The sequence below is a fragment of the Phalacrocorax carbo genome, chromosome 2 (assembly GCF_963921805.1).
Source record: "Phalacrocorax carbo chromosome 2, bPhaCar2.1, whole genome shotgun sequence".
Taxonomy (NCBI): domain Eukaryota; kingdom Metazoa; phylum Chordata; class Aves; order Suliformes; family Phalacrocoracidae; genus Phalacrocorax; species Phalacrocorax carbo.
In genome coordinates, this window is record NC_087514.1 from 143,075,779 (window position 1) to 143,092,409 (window position 16,631).

Here is a 16,631-nt window from a genome sequence, read left to right on the forward strand (position 1 = left end):
GTGCTGTGAAAGCACTGAACACACAAACTGGAAGCCTGGGTTCTACGCTGTCCATCCTCTCCAGATAATGCAGAGAAGTACCCTGAGTGACCAAATCATAGGGGACATGGAAAGCAGCACATCAGTTCACTCTACCATTTAAATAAGAACAGACTTCCTCTTATTAAGGGTAGTTTGACTAGATTCACCATTAAAAATAAAACAAAACTGCCAAACAGCCAAACCAACCCCAACAATCTGAATTCATATTAAAAAAAAAAACAACACAGAAAAAACCCCACACAAAAAAACAAAACCCCAACTACCAAATTCTCAATCAAGAAGGATGTTAAAAGTCTTACCGAAACATTATTTAGACAGTCTTCACAGGACCTCTGGGAAAACTCTGAACATGCTAGGGAAAAAACCAAAATAGACACAGATGATAATTATTTTTCCTCAGTAATGTCAGTACTTAACAAAATATTTAGATTTTTCTTTGTTTTGCTTCTGGATACAAGCAACAATGTTGTCTGAAACAATGAAAGCTCAAAATTTCTGTTCTGGGAGAACTGCAGCAAACAGAGACACAAAGTATTTAAATTTGACCTCTGACCTAGTTCAGGAAACAATTTAAGCTTACTGCGGTTTCACTTTTTCTGAAAACAACATGGGAGGAAAAAAACCCAAGAGCCTCCCTGTATCTCTGCTGAAGTTAAGGCTTTTACACTTCAGTTTACAGAACAATCCAAGTTTTACAGCTCTGGAAGCCAGCAAAGGCTGACCCTCACCTAGGCTTGGTCCCCCTTCCATAGATATCAACACTTTTCCGGGGGAAAAAAAAAGTTTTGTTTTGTATTTTTTAAATAAAGCTCTCCAAATACCATGGTTTTAAATAACAATTTTAAAATATTTCCAAACATAGGACACAGTTATTTTGTAAGAGGCCAACAACAACTCTGACAGAAGTTTGAGAATCCAAGTGATCAAGAGGAGTCAATATTTTCCTTGGATTTTAGAAAGCATCTCCTATCCTAGAAAAAAAAAAATACTTACTAGTGTTCACATTCCCAGAGGATTCCAGCCAAAGGTTATGACTTTCATTTAGAAGTCCTGCATGCTTATCATCATAAGACTGGTCTATTTTATCTACAGCATAATCTGCTGCCCACAGGACCACATACATGCCGCAGTCTTGACCTAGATGAACTACTTGACAGATGAGAGGAAGTTTCTTCTCCTGGTCTGAACCTGGATTTTCTCCCAATTATTGTAGTTCCTATGATAATTTTTAATATTATTTAGTGAAACTAACTTTTGATGCCCTTAATAACACGCTTTAACTTAGCCCAGAATTGGTCAGGCAGTTGGACTAGATGGTCATTGCAGGTCCCTTCCAACTGAAACAGTCTATTCAAGTCTAAATTATTTCCACATATGTCATCTGAGTGGAAAATATCTCCAAAACAGGAATCCAATTCTACTTTTAAGGAATAACTGCATTAGTCATAAGCCATTATCTGTTTGAGCTAAATTCTTGGCATGTTTTGGGATAATTACATATTTCAATATTCTATTTTCATAATTCAATATTATACTTTTCTAGTACTCATTCTTAACACTAAATGCATTTTATGCACCACTATATTTAGTTTAATTAATATAATCTGTTTAGAAAAAACATGGACTGGTTTATCTGGTACCAGTTAACATTAGTACTGGTACCAATGAACTGAGAAACAGCCTAAGCATTAAGGCCCATATACCAATTCACAGAAGAATCATGAAAAGCAGATTTAGAAATAGTTCTCAGTTTAAACTCAAAGATTTTGAGATAGGATTATTCCACATGGAGTACCACCATGCATATAAAAATACTCCATTACATTTTCAATTTAAGATTTAGAACACCTAAACAAACCAGCTTTCTGAACATGAATGAGGGAAGTACAGTCAGAAGCATGCAAGTACACCAGGGACCTTAGAGTGGTTTAGGTTATGTGTTCAGTAACAGAATCATCCACAGCAAAATGAAGAAATATAACGTTCCTTGGATTCTTATCAAAGGAAATAACCTCACAAGCTTTTCATGCTGTTTATCTTCTTTAACTGCCTTCCTACTGATGTATTATAGCAGATAACCTATGTTGGCATATAACCAAAAGACTGGGGTTTAAATGAAAAAAATTAGACTTCTATTATTTATTTATTCTAAAGAACAGCATAGAAGAGTCTTAATGAAAAATACTTCAAAATATATCACAACATCTCAAAAATCAACACATCTTTATATATTGCTGTTACAAAATGTAATATTACCATAAGTGATTAAAAAGCAGAACGGTAAAAATAATTTTTATATTTCTCTGGGTCACATACTTAAAGATAAATAACTTTCCCACCAGTTACAGTGCTCTCCACAAGAGCAGAGGACAAAACAAAACATCTCTCAAACTGAAAAAGAAGAAAAAAACCAACAAACAACTCCTCAGTCCACCTTGCTACAGCATTACCTGTACCAGCATGTAAAGCAAAAAAAAAAAACAAAAACCACAAACTTTGAGGTTTTTTTTTTTTTAATTCAAACAGACATCAAGTTGACAGTCTCCTTCTGATATGTCAAGGGACTACTGTATGATCTTTACTGGGGGGAAAAAAGCGTAAGCCATAGCACCACTACCAACAATAATTCACACTGCATTTTAAGCAGTATTTATAAAGCATAATCATTCCTTCTACAATGGCATATAACATAAGCATTAATCAGCTAACATGTAATAAAATCATTTCTCATTTTTACATACCAAGCCTGGTTTACCAAGCAGTGGATGCATTACTTTAATAAGCAGTGTAATTTTCACTAAAAACATTTAGTGTAACACCTTGTACAGAGCGACCTGTAGCTGTATGAAGATTTTTTCTTATCTAGTGAAATACAGCTATCACTGTTCATGCACTTTTTTTAATGACTAGAATTCTGCCCACACATACATGAATTGCACTATAGTTAATTATACACAAATCATCTGTATTACCTCACTTTCTAGGAGACATACTCATGGTCCAAGGTAACTGCACAGAAGAAAGGGTGTTCCTCCACAAAACACAGGTAAAACAGAACAACACTGACAATAAAACTCTTGTTTAAAAACAGCTTTCCCCCCTCCCCTTTCCAATATGTATTTGTGCATGAAGGTAGCGGATGCAGAGATTATTTTTTTAGGAAGACATGGCTCTATACCAGCATACACTAAAGACTGAGGACTGCCATACAACCTTAAGCTCAGTGACTTTTTTTGGGGAGAGGGATGGGGACAGGACATATATTCCACTGAAGAAACTCAGTGTGACTGCTCAGAAACCTTTCAACATCTACACTGAGCTTATTCATAGGTAGTTTATTTTAATGTGTTCTCTGCTCCCATTCTCAGGACAACACTGTTCTTCAACTTAAGCAGTTGTTCCCTCCTACTATTATGAGTACTTTCACCAAGTAATCTTATTCCCCCTCAACTTTCCTTCTGCTCCAGCAATTACAGCCATGCCTTTCTAGATATCTTCTCAAACAGGGAACAATGCAACCTTTGTAGCCCAGCTTTCTGCCAGTCCAACTCTGTTGCACAGAGGTGCTGAACTTGCAGAGTAGTTAAACAGGATGGCACACAAGGTCCCACAGTCTTAGAGAACTACCACAGAACTGCCATCTCACTCTTCATGAAAGCATCACTTCAGTAACTGAGATGCATCTGACAGTCAACAAGTCTACCTCCCTATTTTTTTCCAATTATTCCAATTTAAGATTGAAATTACAATGCTAGTCATATGGCATAAAAATCTATTCTTTATTCTTCACTTGAATCTTTTTTCTAATATTTATTCTTTGAAGGTCACCCACATCTTTCTGTATATCACGATTCTTGTCCTTATCAACACGCAACTTTGTGTCATGAGCAAATTCCTAAACTCACATAACAATGATGAGAAGTTCTTTCTTAGGGAATCCATAAACAACTCCACTAACAATGCAGCCCAACTTTCGGCTCCAACCAAACCATTTAGTTTCACCTCTGTTTTGCAGAACTTGAAAGACACTGATTAACTTGCAGTTATTAGCAGGTCTACCTTCTGTTCTTTCCTCTGAGAAACACGGTTCCCTTTCTCATCTGCCTCAAGTTAGTTATCTCACAAAGTTGGATACTTCCTTCTTGTGTAGAAACCCTTCCACAGAAGACACAAAATACCTCAAATTGGACTCTAAAAACCATCTGCCAACATCCACTTGAGATACTCTAACTTAGTGCAAGCTAACCTGACATGTACCGCTCCAAATTTGCCAACCAAACTGCCAACCAAATTTGAGGACACGCTTCACCAACTGCTTTCCCAAAGCAGCTAGGAGATAAACGATTCCACCAGAACAAACACGATAGCAAAGGCATCTCGCCAGTTTCTCCTTCCAAGCCACGTCCCTCACCGCCAGTCAGGGCAGAGCAGACCTAGACGACTGCTGTCTCCCTGCAGCAGAACCCCCGACAGCCCCGCGGCCCCACCAGCCACCCAGTAGCGCAAGCCCCGGTGCCGCGGCCCCGTCCTTCGGCCGGCCGCCAGGAGCCCGCCGCTCGGGAGTGGCCGCCCTCCCGTCACACGGCGTCAGCCGCTCCGGGGCTGGGACGAGAACTAAGGCAAACCCCGCCGGCCTTCCCCACCCCTCCGGACGGCGCTCCCGCAGGCCCCGGGGCGAGCGGGGGCCTCCGCCGTCCCTCCCGCGGCCCCGCTGAGGGGCGAGCGCGGTTCCCTGCAGGGGAAGGCCCCGGCGGAGGCCCCACCGCCCGCACCCACGGGCGGGCCCCTCCGCGGGGAGGACGGGAGGGCTGCGCACCACCCCGCGGCTCCCCGCCCCTCCTTACCCCGCGGCGGCGCCGTGGTCGTGGAGTGCACCAGCCCCGTCCCGTCCCGTCCCCACACCAGCGCCAAGCCCTGCAGCCACAGCGACCACCGCCGCAGCGCCGCCATGGCCGGGCCGCTCTCCTCCTCCAGGATCCGGCCGCGCGCAGGCGCCAACGGCCCCGCGGGGGGCGGGGCTCGAGGCGGGGGCGGGGGCCTCGGGGCGGGTGTCTCGGTCACCTGTGGCCCGGTTCTGTCACCCGGCAGGACTTTTCCCCTCCCTCCAGGCTTATCGGTCTGTTGATTTGACCCTCTCTTGTTCCTTCGTTTGCTGCGTGGACGCTTCTGGTCCCCGTGCGGGCAGGGGTGTGGCGAGGAGCCATTGCCCCATCTCCTGCTTACTGGTGAGGGTGGCCAGCGGGCTGCCAGAGCCAACAGAGCCAACAAAGGTATCCCCAGGTCAGAGCTGGCCAGAGAAGGGAATAAAGAGATGGAGACAAATGTGAAAATTTACCATGACCTTTCCGTAGGCTGCATCTCAAATACTGGGTCCGGTTTTGGGCCGCTCACTACAGGAGGGACATTGAGTTGCTGGAGCATGTCCAGAGAAGGGCAACAGAGCTGGTGAAGGGTCTGGAGAACAAGTGTTATGAGGAGCGGCTGAGGGAACTGGGGTTGTTTACCCTGGAGAAGAGGAGGCTGAGGGGAGACCTTATCACTCTCTACAGCTACCTGAAGGGAGGTTGTAGTGGGGTGGGTGTTGGTCTCTTGTCCCAAGTAACAAGCGATAGGATGAGAGGAAACGGCCTCAAGCTGCATCAGGGGAGGTTTAGGTTGGATATTAGGAAAAATGTCTTTACTGAAAGAGTGGTCAGGCGTTGGAACAGGCTGCCCAGAGAGGTGGTGGAGTCACTGTTCCTGGTGGTGTTCAAAAAACATGTAGATGTGGCACTTCAGGGCTTGGTTTAGGAGACATGATGGTGTTGGGTGACAGTTGTGTTATGATTAATTTAGCCTTCAAAGGAATTTCAATCAAAGTATACAATTTATTGAATAGAGACAAGCAAGCAGCGCTGGATGCACGGGGGATCCTTCCGCCTAACGTGCATACCGTCATACGATACTACAGGGTTTATATTCAGTTACTTAATTAATAACAATTAGTAAAAACACGCCTAAGTTTACACTCTTTGGTCAGTGATAAGCATTCCACTTGCCGTTGGTCAGCCGTATTTAAATTAGCCACGCTTGCCATGTAGATGAGCACGCATGCTCTTTACAGGTGTGGGGGGGGCAAGTCTTTTTGGTCCTGAATTGGGTCGGTGGTCACAATCTCCCCCTGCCGGAATTACCTTTCCCCCAGTTTTCATGCTTCAGCGCCTCCTGAGCCAAGAAGTTCCCTGTTATCACTGCTGGCTGATTTGTGGCCTTCCCTTATCTTCTTTCTCTCCTTTGTAGCAAGATGTTTCCACTGTTAGTCCTTGAAGTTACTGAGTTGTATCCTTTTAGGAGGCCTCTTGACAGTGAAGCATTCATTGCTAATGCCGTCTTGTCTGGCCTAAGCATTATTTATTATCTTGTTAAAATTCTCAAGTGTTAGTTTCTACTCCTAACTAAAATTCTTTCTTAACAATTAACTACACAAATTGTCAATCAACATCCCAACCATTAAGACAGTTAACAATTCAATTGAACACTGAACGGCCTCCCGGTTACACAAGCACAAACAGAACGGTCAAATGCTAGAGGGTCACACTTCACCGTGTGACTCTAGCATTGTTCCATATTGACACGAATCAGATGAACACATTTTACAGTTGGATTTGATTGAAGTGGTCTTTTCCAATCTTAATGATTCTATGATTATGTGATTTTAAAAGATTGATGATGAGTTGTTTTTCCATGGTAACCCACCTCATAAGGCCTTACAGAAGCATGTAGCACGCTTTGAAGTGCCCAGTGGTATACCAAACACCCAGACAAGGCTGCAAGATATGACACAGGAATGAAGGAAACACCCCCCAAACCCTCTGAGATGGCAGGGTAAGGACACATAGGGAACTGCGGGCATCTCAATGGCCCTAGGCAACTGTAGTTAGGCACCAAATCGAGTCCTTAGTGGCCAATGAAGTGAGATACCTTGCTTTAATTAAATGATTCTATAGTTGAGGTTTGTGAGCTTCTCTGTGATCGTGTTCAGGAATGGCAAGTTTAATATTGGACAATCAATAGTCAAAGTACTGGTGTAGGTTTTTTTAGTGCTGAACGACTCTGCTTCCAGTAGGAAGCAAACGCTCCCTCCAGGTATGGCACTGTTTCAGTCAGCAGTGCCTCCAGTTGCTTGTCACCTTCCTTCCCAAACATGGCAGTATTTAGAGCACTTTTATTAGTCTTGTGTAATGATACCACTGTTGTTATGAAAGCACTGCGGTTGGTTTGCGGGCATAGGGAGAACAGCTCTTCGCTGTTTGAGGTGCTTTTGCAAATGCACTTGACCCTTAACAAGGGATGAATGTTCTTCATACTGCTTGACCTTGCCATCCTGTCTGACTTTAGACACCTGATTCACCATAGTGCAGAGATTAGTCTTGCTAAAATTCCAGAGAGTAAGAGATGAGTAGCTCCCAGAAACAGTTCAGAGGGAGTTAGGATAATTGCTAGTAACTCCAGTGACTTAGGCCAGTGCATAAATTAAAGGCAACAAACTTGAGCCTTGTTGCTTGGTTCTAAGGCTGTTGGCCTTCAGAGCTGACAGAGCACTGTACTGCACCAGGGTGGCTTTGGGAGAGATTTGGCAGTTCCAGCAAGGGCTGATTGGAAGGTGCCCTTACCTTAAATGAAGTTTCAACCTGTGCATTAGGAAGTTATTTACATTTCATTTTGTCTATATCATCTTTGTATTTTCGCCAGCAGCACTAGAGTCCCTGCCTCTCAGTTTTCAGGGAACATTAGAAAAATAAAGTCAATGGGTGGGTATGTGGGCCATATGGAAACCCAGATGTTTTAACCTGAGCTTAATGTAGGACAATACTGACTCATGACTTCTGCCTTCTTCAGCTGGCTGAATCACTGAATCATAGAATGGTTTGGGTTGGAAGGGAACTTTAAAGGTCCCCTAGTCCAACCCCCCTGCAGTGAGCGGGGACATCTGAAGACCAGGTTTTGCTATGTGTTCAAGTCTACAAATCTTTATGCTCTGAAACACTTCTTTTGTTCTTGTTTCCGTATTCTTGAGTCACTTGGAACATGCTCATGGAATAGCAGAGACACATAGATGAGTGACAAAGACTAGCAAAGACAAGGGACTGTTTACATAGTAATAATTCAATAGACTATGGCTAAGGAGGCATACAACAGAGACGTATAAAGTCACGAGTGGCACAGAAAAGGTGAACACAGAATGACTGTCTCTTGTAATACAAGACCTAGAGGGCATTGAACACAATTTTCGGTAGAAGATTGAAAACAGAAGTACTCAGAAGAAAATAAAGTGCTTAAAGTACAGCTAAGTTGTGAAACATTCTGTCTTTGGATATTAAGGACACTAAAAGTTTAGAATAGCCCAAAAAGACTGGATTATTTTTCCATTAATATATCTGTTAACAGTTCTTAAATACCAACGTATCACCTCTGGTTCAGAAAGTCCCTGAACCACACTTCCAGAAGCTGTGTGCAATTGCCAAGGAAGATGCATTATATGGTTGCTTTATTCTGGCATTCTTCCTTCGGCATCTGTTGTTGACTGCAATTTTAGGTGAGGTACTGAGGTAGAATTTTCCTTGAAATAACTTTATACAGCTGTTCTCATTAATTTCCTTTTTCTCAAAAGCTTATGTGGTATTCCACATGATTTTGATTAAATGAACTGAATTATGTTTGAGGCAGAGAGAAAGTCGTCTAGCTAATTTTTTGTGTCTTAGTTTTGCATGGTTTTATGTATTCAGTGAAGAATGACTTCTCATAAAATAGCTCAAATTTGAAGTCAGAGTTTGTGATTTTTGCTTTTTCCTTGCTTCTAGCATGGTGATTATAAAGGAAGTATCTTTTAGCTGGAGCAAAGAGTTATGGGAGAAGAGGGAAAAAGAATTTGCTGAGAGCTCTTTGGAAGTATGGTTACACCCATCTTCTCTGATCTAGCTTTGTTATTCCTTTGGGGGACAAAAACATTAATATAATTTAACAGCTACAGTAATTCTCTCACAATAGCTATACTTACAGTAATGAATAACTTTTCTTCTTGATTAGGTAACCATTCCCCCAGCAGATGTAAATTCCCAGGAAATGGAGTGTAGAAGACATGAAAGAATGATCTACCAAGAAACTGGGTTTGGAACAAGCAGTATGTATTAAGATTATAAACAAAAACAGAATTTCAGAACTTAAACAGATTTTGCTTTTTTGTATCATAATTCCATATCCATTTCAAATGATAACAAGGATTTTTTTGCCAGCTCTGTAGATTCTGCCTTGGGTTTTGGACAGCATTTCTACTCATGCATTTTCAGCAGCAGCTCTGGCCAGTGTCCTTTTTCCTCATCCCTGCTCCAGCTCCTCCCTTGTGATGGAACAGCTGAACTGGGTAGCTGAACAAAGAATGGATTTGGCTGAGAGAGTCCTGTCTTCTTTTTGCAGCTGGTTTATTTTTCATTACTACCTAATTGTGCTAACAATCTCAAAGGTGACATATGAGTTACAAAGTCGATTCCCTTAATGACCATGTTACTTCATCACCATGAATGAGTTTACCCAGCTTGCCTGATTACAATATGTGTAAATAATTCAGCTGATAAGTGATGTAAATTATGATAATGTCACTTTTTTTTTTCTTTGCTGCATTGGGCCTATGGGCGTAGGCCCTGGTAAAAGGCATTTTAACCAAGCAATACATTGTTCAAAAAGGTTGGTTTAGTTTGTGGCTGGCTGGAGCATGAATGTATCTCCAGGTTGCAATTTGATGTGTGCTTAGATCAGTGTACCCAAAAAAAGCATTCTGTGCTTCTCTCTCCCTGAATGCTTGTTCTTGCATCCAACAAGCACTGTGGTACATGAACAAAACCATTTCTGCAGTCCTATAGGAAACTGATGAAGCTGAAAGTTTTTTTTTTTCAGCTAGAACAGTGATACCCCATCCGGGTCACTGAGCAGGGGACTGCATTCTTGTGCTGGCACAGCGGAGGACGCAACTAATATCCCAGGGAAGAAGGAGGAGCTCTTTTCTGTGTTTGTTTGTTTTGTTTTTTTTTCAGTTGCAGGACCAGCTTAAATGCATGTTGGCTTCATATTAGGGCTTCGCTGAAGTCTTGCAAGACGGTACATGTGAGGTTTAGTACTTTGTTAATGTGAAGTACTACTGTGATTAAACACCTACAGGGAGCAGATCTGCTGAGTAAGAACGTGCACCTTTATATAGTCATCCCTAAGAGTGTATTCAGCTTTTAACAAATTGGCTGTTATAACGATCTTCTTAAAATTCAATGTATTAATAATGCCATTTTATAGAGGAAAAGATGCAGCCATGAGTTCAGTCTATTTCTCAAGGTCAAATAAAGAAAATCAGATCTTCCAGGTCAATATCCACCCTCTGTCTTATAATAACCACCCTTCCATAAATAATCTTCACTGAATCAGAACTCCTAGAGATCCTAAAAATTAGAAGTGGTAAGTATCATAAACAGATTAGCTCCAGTCCTGCAAATACCCAGACAGCAAATATTTACGGGGATTAGAACAATGCGCTTCAGAGGGGAAGTGATATACTTTGTTCAAGGCTTTGCAATTTTGCTACAAATACAATGGCCCAATTTCATCTTTCAGGAAAACCCTGAGATTAAACCAGAGATTAAATTGGCTCTTAAACGGTCTTAATAAATTCAGGTGTGATCAGCTGAATACTACTGACACAGTTTAAGTAAGTCAGACTTCTTGACTGATGTGGGCCCTTGCTGTCATGGAAATAAGATTTGCACCCATGGTGATTTTTGGCTTCCAAAAAGAGAGCCTAGGGGAATATACGGGATTGGTTCAGTATCTCTGCTAAGGGTGGTGGTAAGCAGCCACCGATTTTCTTTGGTTTTCATTGTACAATACTCGGGTGACCACACACTTAATGTGCACTGTTTTGCAGAATGGTTAACAGTACTGAATCACAGTCTAATTGAATTATAGTCTATTGTTAGATTTATTGTAATACTACTGTGACAAGCCAAAGTGCTTCAAAACTTGTATTTCAGTAAAATCTGGCAATGCATAAACAGCTGTTAACGCTTAGTCTTCTCTAATATTTCAAACAAGGGAGAGCAATTAATTTTCTAATATAACATGTACTGAACTGACCACTTCTAGCAGGGCTAACTAATTTATTTTGAAAACCATCCGACTCGTCTAGACAAAGACTAATTGTTAAATGCAATGTTTCTTGGGTGGAAGGGTTGATTTGTTTTTTGGCTGAGCAGTGTTATACAAAAAACGGGCAGAGTATTTGTTTAAGAAAAATAATGATTGGGACCTTGGTGTAGGGTGCTGCTCAGACCTCCCAAACAGCAGCCTGAGCTGCTGGATCAGACAAGACTACCCTAACCGCTTCTCTGGTCAGCTCTCACATCCCAGCTGGCCCTGATCCTGCATGACTACTTCAGCACATGCATTATCCATACCTATAGGTTATTTTAAACTAAAACATCTTACAGTATTAACTATGTACAAAAAGACTGTCCTGTGAGACCATTTCTGCACCTACAGGAAAGGTTTCTACACACTGGTTACAAGCACCTTATCTGCGCACAATCTGGTCAGTTCTGCAGCAGGAACGACCAGGAGTGTCTGGAAGGGGCCGATTCACCACCCAGGATGTTAAATGACACATTTAGGTGTAGAAACTTGTATTGGCACAGCAGAAGCTGCCTGGGAGGAATCCTCAGGACCTTCTGAAATCCCCATCTGCAAGAGTTAGGCAAATTCTTTGTTGTGAAGGTGGAGAGGGGCTGGGCCTGTCACCTTGTCTTTGCTCTGTTGAGTCTCTCTTCTGTGCAGGGACTTCCTGAGGAGTTCCTGGACCACCCAGGGGGTTAATGACTTTGGTGTACTGAGTGTGCACACAGGGACATCCCTAGAACACCACAATTATACACCAAATCATGATTATACACAACACAATTATAACTAAAGGACAAATTGACTTTCATTCATATGTCTCATAAAACTTAAATTCTACAGCTCTTGCCACAGCACCTCTGTAATTGAAGACTCTGCTGAACAGCATTCATCCAGCTGTGAAATGAGATAGGCAGCTCGTGATTTCCTGTGGGCCGCCTTCTGTCTTGTGGTTTAACCGGGCACAGGCTTTCCCTGGGAACGTGGTTATAATGCCACACGGACCATGCTGTTCTGCTTTCTGCTGTTTAAAATTGCTGTTGATCTCTAGAGAAATCTGTTTCCAAGATTCTGTTCTTTTCCCTCCAGAATGAATAAATGTAACGAGACTTAATTGCATCTTTTGTCTTTATCATTGGCTTTGCCTTATTAAATCTCCTCAGCCATAGCTGGGGCAAGAGAGACACTGTAGAGCTACAGTCAGCTGGGGTACGGTAAACAGGAGAGTCACAAAATGGAACAGCCCAATAGAAGAAGGGTCTTGTTGCATTCTAGCAATGAATAACTCCACTTGATTTAAGCTGTTGGCTTAACAAACCATCAGAAAACATCCCTTGGCTGTTATTTCCCAGACCTCCTCTAATTTCTGAAAGATTTCTTTTGTTAAAACTGATAAAGATCAGCTAACCATTTAATGCCAAAGAAGGGGAGAAGTATTTACCCACACAGCTGCTCTTATTTAGTCCATTTTCTAAACTGCGAGGGGACCAGATTTTCTCTTGGCATTTCACAATCTATATCATATGAGTTAACATACTGTTTCTGTTGGACACTGGACACTGGATCTTTTTCTGGATACTGTGCATTTCCTGGCTTGTCAGCACTGAAGCTTTTCTTTCCCCTGCTGCAGACTCGGATTTGGTTCAGAATGCAATACAGCTTTGAAAAGACTGTAGTACTGGTATCTCACATCTCTCTGTTCTGATTATTTTCAATATAAAGCGCTAATATCATTTGCTGCTTAAATCAACTGACGTAATTCAAGAACCCTAATCCCAAAACATCTTGCTGTAGCTTTGATCTCTCTTCCCCTCTCCATCACCTTAATTGAGGCTAATTCAGAAGAACTTGTATCTGTATCTGGTTATTTTCCATGAGTTTCATGCAATACCAGTTCTACACCATTGCAGAGAAGGAGTCCTTTCTAGTCTTCTTTCATATGCAATAGAAAATTCCCATATTTAAAAACAGGAATGTATCATTCCAGCACACATCCCAGAACTGCTTAACCTGGAATCTTGACTGTAGTAATTATTTCTGTCTTGCTCCTTTGAAGAAGTTAAGATACAGAGAAGTTGGTGTTGATTACCATGTTACTAAGCTTCACAAGATAGACTCACCTGTATTACCCAAAGCAGAGAAATACTGTTTCAGAAAGCAGTGGTGTTACAAGTGCTCCAGTAGACACAGCATCCTGCCCAAATCGCTTTGCTTGTGGCGTGGATCCGTGATGTCAAGAACTCGGGAGTTTACAAATGCCTGCCTTTACACACCAGACATTTTCAAAACAACTCTGATCAAATCCTTGTTTTGATTTACAGACCATTTCTTTCTGAACAGTGTGTGACAGATTTGTTTACTGCTGATCATATACCAAATGGGGATTTTCAATTTAAACCTGATGTCCAAATTTCTGGTGTTTTCCTCCATCCCTGTGCCAATGGCAGAGTAAGCTCTGCCTTCTCTACATTCTCCCTTTTCATGTTCAGTCAGTTATGCACTTATCCAGCAAGAGACATGAAACGTATGGTGGTTGGACAGAGACAATATTTTCAGGAAATATACTAATCACTTCAAGCCATATAGGAAAGCTTAAGAGATCCAGAAAACAAATTAATAGCTTTCAGCCATTAGGAACTTGTGTTTATTCCTGTTAGGAGAAAGATGTGACAGAAGCTTCTACAGACCCTCATGCCATCTCTGGTGCCCTGCAAAAAACAGAAAAGGAAGTCTCACCTGAGACATTGTCTTGTAGAAGGTGCCTGCTGGAGGGCTGCTGTGGAAATCTGGACCCAGAGTACTGACTTGCCCAGGCTGGGAAAGCAGGGAGAAGAGCCTGGAATTCTTCAGGCTATGGGGCTGCCCGTGAAACAAAGACAGCTATGATGCATAGAAGGGGTCTTAGAAGAAAATACAATTTTCCAGGGACAGATACTGTCAAAGGCGACCTTTCTTCTCAAACAACAGTAATATACTTAGCTGAACCGAGGATCAAACTCAAAAGCTGCAGGGATTTTTGTACTTCAGCACGCATACACAAGCAGATCAGAGGCATATTTCATCACATTATGTTGTTTTCATGTTATCTATCTAATAAGACCTTTTTAAGTAATTTTCCTGTGTTTTCAACCAACAAGTCTCTGTGATGTGTTTGAGTCTTACCACGAGTAGTGAAATCTAGTCCAAGCAAATTCAGTTCTTCCCAGTGCAAGATCTCCTACAGGAGCTCTAAGAAGATTAGTGCTGAGAGCCTGAGAGAATTACAGCTCTCAGATGACTTCTCGGGTGAGGCATGCAGGCATCAGCTGCTAAGATTAGCGGTCCTCAAGGTTCTCATAACTCGTTGGCTAATTAAGGCGCAGCCACACGGCGTTTGAAAGTGTACATGCAAAACTAACTGGAACCGACGTACCGTAATGAATTATGAACTCTTCCCCCAGTGGCAGCTGATGAAAGAACTGCAGAGAGCCCCATCCGCAATGCCAGAAACCTCACGTGTGCCACCAGGCTTGCAGAGCCAGCTTGTTCCCAGTCCTTAGGCTGACCCTCCCAGTCACCTGCACCTCTGCAGCTGTGGACGCCAACAGCATTTGGTCAGGGCTGCAGGTGGCAGGCCAGACCTGAAGGTGCCTGCCCCACAAGCCTAAGAAAAAACAGACAGGTGAGTATTTTTTTTTGATGGCTGGGCTTGTATTCTCAAGGCCTTCTCTGGAAGACGTATAATTGAATCAAGCAGAAAAGGCAGCCACAGAAGGCAGCCAGATGTGTGCAGACTGATTTATCTGCAGCTGTGCTGTAAAAAAAAAAAAAAAAAAGCCCTCCCAGTGAGCCTATTTTCTGAGACCGTAATTCCTTGCCAGCTGCTTCCCGAGGTGAAACTTTTGCCAGGAAATTCAACCCATCTACAGAACACCTTAGCACAGCAGTAGAAAGAATCCAAGCATTTTATTGCTGCCGATGTGATTAAAGGGTCAAAACAGTGCAATAACAGTCATCCGTGATGCTGAGTCTTCAAATAGAGATAACACTAAACCATTTGGACCTAACCTATAAGCTAATGCAAATACCTTAATATTTGGCACTACTCATCTATTAAAAATTTAGCTCTTTTCCGTACTAACATCATTATCAGTTGATATTTCTTAAGAGATACATAGTTTAAAGCAGTGTAATCTTCAAATTCTATTAAAATATCAACTCTCTTTTATGCTTCGTTACCTTTTTTCCTTGCCACACCTTCTTTTTGTAAGTGAACTAGGATGGACAAATTTTGAAGTATTTTGAAACATGATTTTTTGCTTTGCTAATAAGCGTTTGACATTTTTCTCAAAATACAGCATTTTTCAACGACTTCTACAATTAATAAACACAATCCGCCTTAAAAAAATTTCAAATTAACACAGTCTTTCTTATGTAAGCTGATCATTAAGTGAGAAAACAAAGGTCTTAAATTAAGGCTTCATGAAGAATCAACCTAAGGCTGCCATCGCCCTTCCACTCATGTATTCCCGCTGCCTCCTTTGTGTTGGCAGCAGAGCTCGTGACCAGGAGGCAGGCCAGATTAGCCGCCCAGGAGGCGGAAAACTAAATGAGCAGAGAAAAAGATAAATAGCAAAAGGAGCAAGAAGATGGCATTTCATCTTCTGGTAGCAGGCAATATTTACTTATCTTTAAAGCCCATCAAAAAAATGACATGCTGAAGCCTTTTGAATGGTAGGTCAGAAAGCATCTGCAGTAAGTTAAGATACATCAGGAACTGTTTTAGGAAACACCTGTTTTTGACATATCTGCTAGGATTTATTCAATTCCAACGTTAACTTGTAAATGATCTTATGTATTTGTTTATGAGCACGTTGTGGCTTTGGGAAGAAAACTAGTGCCATACCAGTGGTTACAGAGCCTCTCACTGGTGAAAGCACTGGATACGAGGTAGTGAGACTGCAGAGAGACTGGAGAGCACCAGGCTCTGGTGCTAAAATGCGCCCCTTGGCAGCGGTGGCTACGCAGCAGCTTCTGGCATGGCACATAGCTAGGAACTGGTGCTCAGCATGTGGGTCAGCAGCTGTGGTTCCCAAGGACACGTACTGCTTGGGCAGTATTCACACATTGCGTTTTCAAAGTTTGCTTATCGTATTTGGGGAGTCTTCCGTGCTGAGTGAAGCTTATTCAAATACTTGGAGCTTAATTACATATTTTTCTCTTTGTTAGAACAGAAACTAGGACAGCAAACCTGCTCTTAAAGTCCAGCTTTCTCGTCTCTCTCCTCAAAACAGCCTTAACCATTCACACCCTCCAGCTCACCACAATTTCTGCTGCCCTGTGCAGCGTTTACATCCCCTTGCAGCTGCTACACCCAGAAGACAAAGCTCCCATCCCTAGCAACCTAATATCTGAATAAG

At 42.0% G+C, this 16,631-nt stretch overlaps 1 protein-coding gene across 1 annotated transcript in view; it reads right to left on the reverse strand.

The window, feature by feature from the left end:
* Nucleotides 1-5,026, reverse strand: part of LOC104044768 (pituitary tumor-transforming gene 1 protein-interacting protein) — a 33,828-nt gene extending 28,802 nt beyond the window's left edge. The window contains exons 1-2 of the mRNA XM_064444648.1: nucleotides 4,887-5,026; nucleotides 342-394 (exon numbers count right to left, since the gene is read on the reverse strand). Of these exons, the coding sequence (XP_064300718.1) occupies nucleotides 342-394; nucleotides 4,887-4,992 (159 nt within the window). The 5' untranslated portion in view covers nucleotides 4,993-5,026. The remainder of the gene's footprint in view (nucleotides 1-341; nucleotides 395-4,886) is intronic.
* Nucleotides 5,027-16,631: the final 11,605 nt, after the last annotated feature.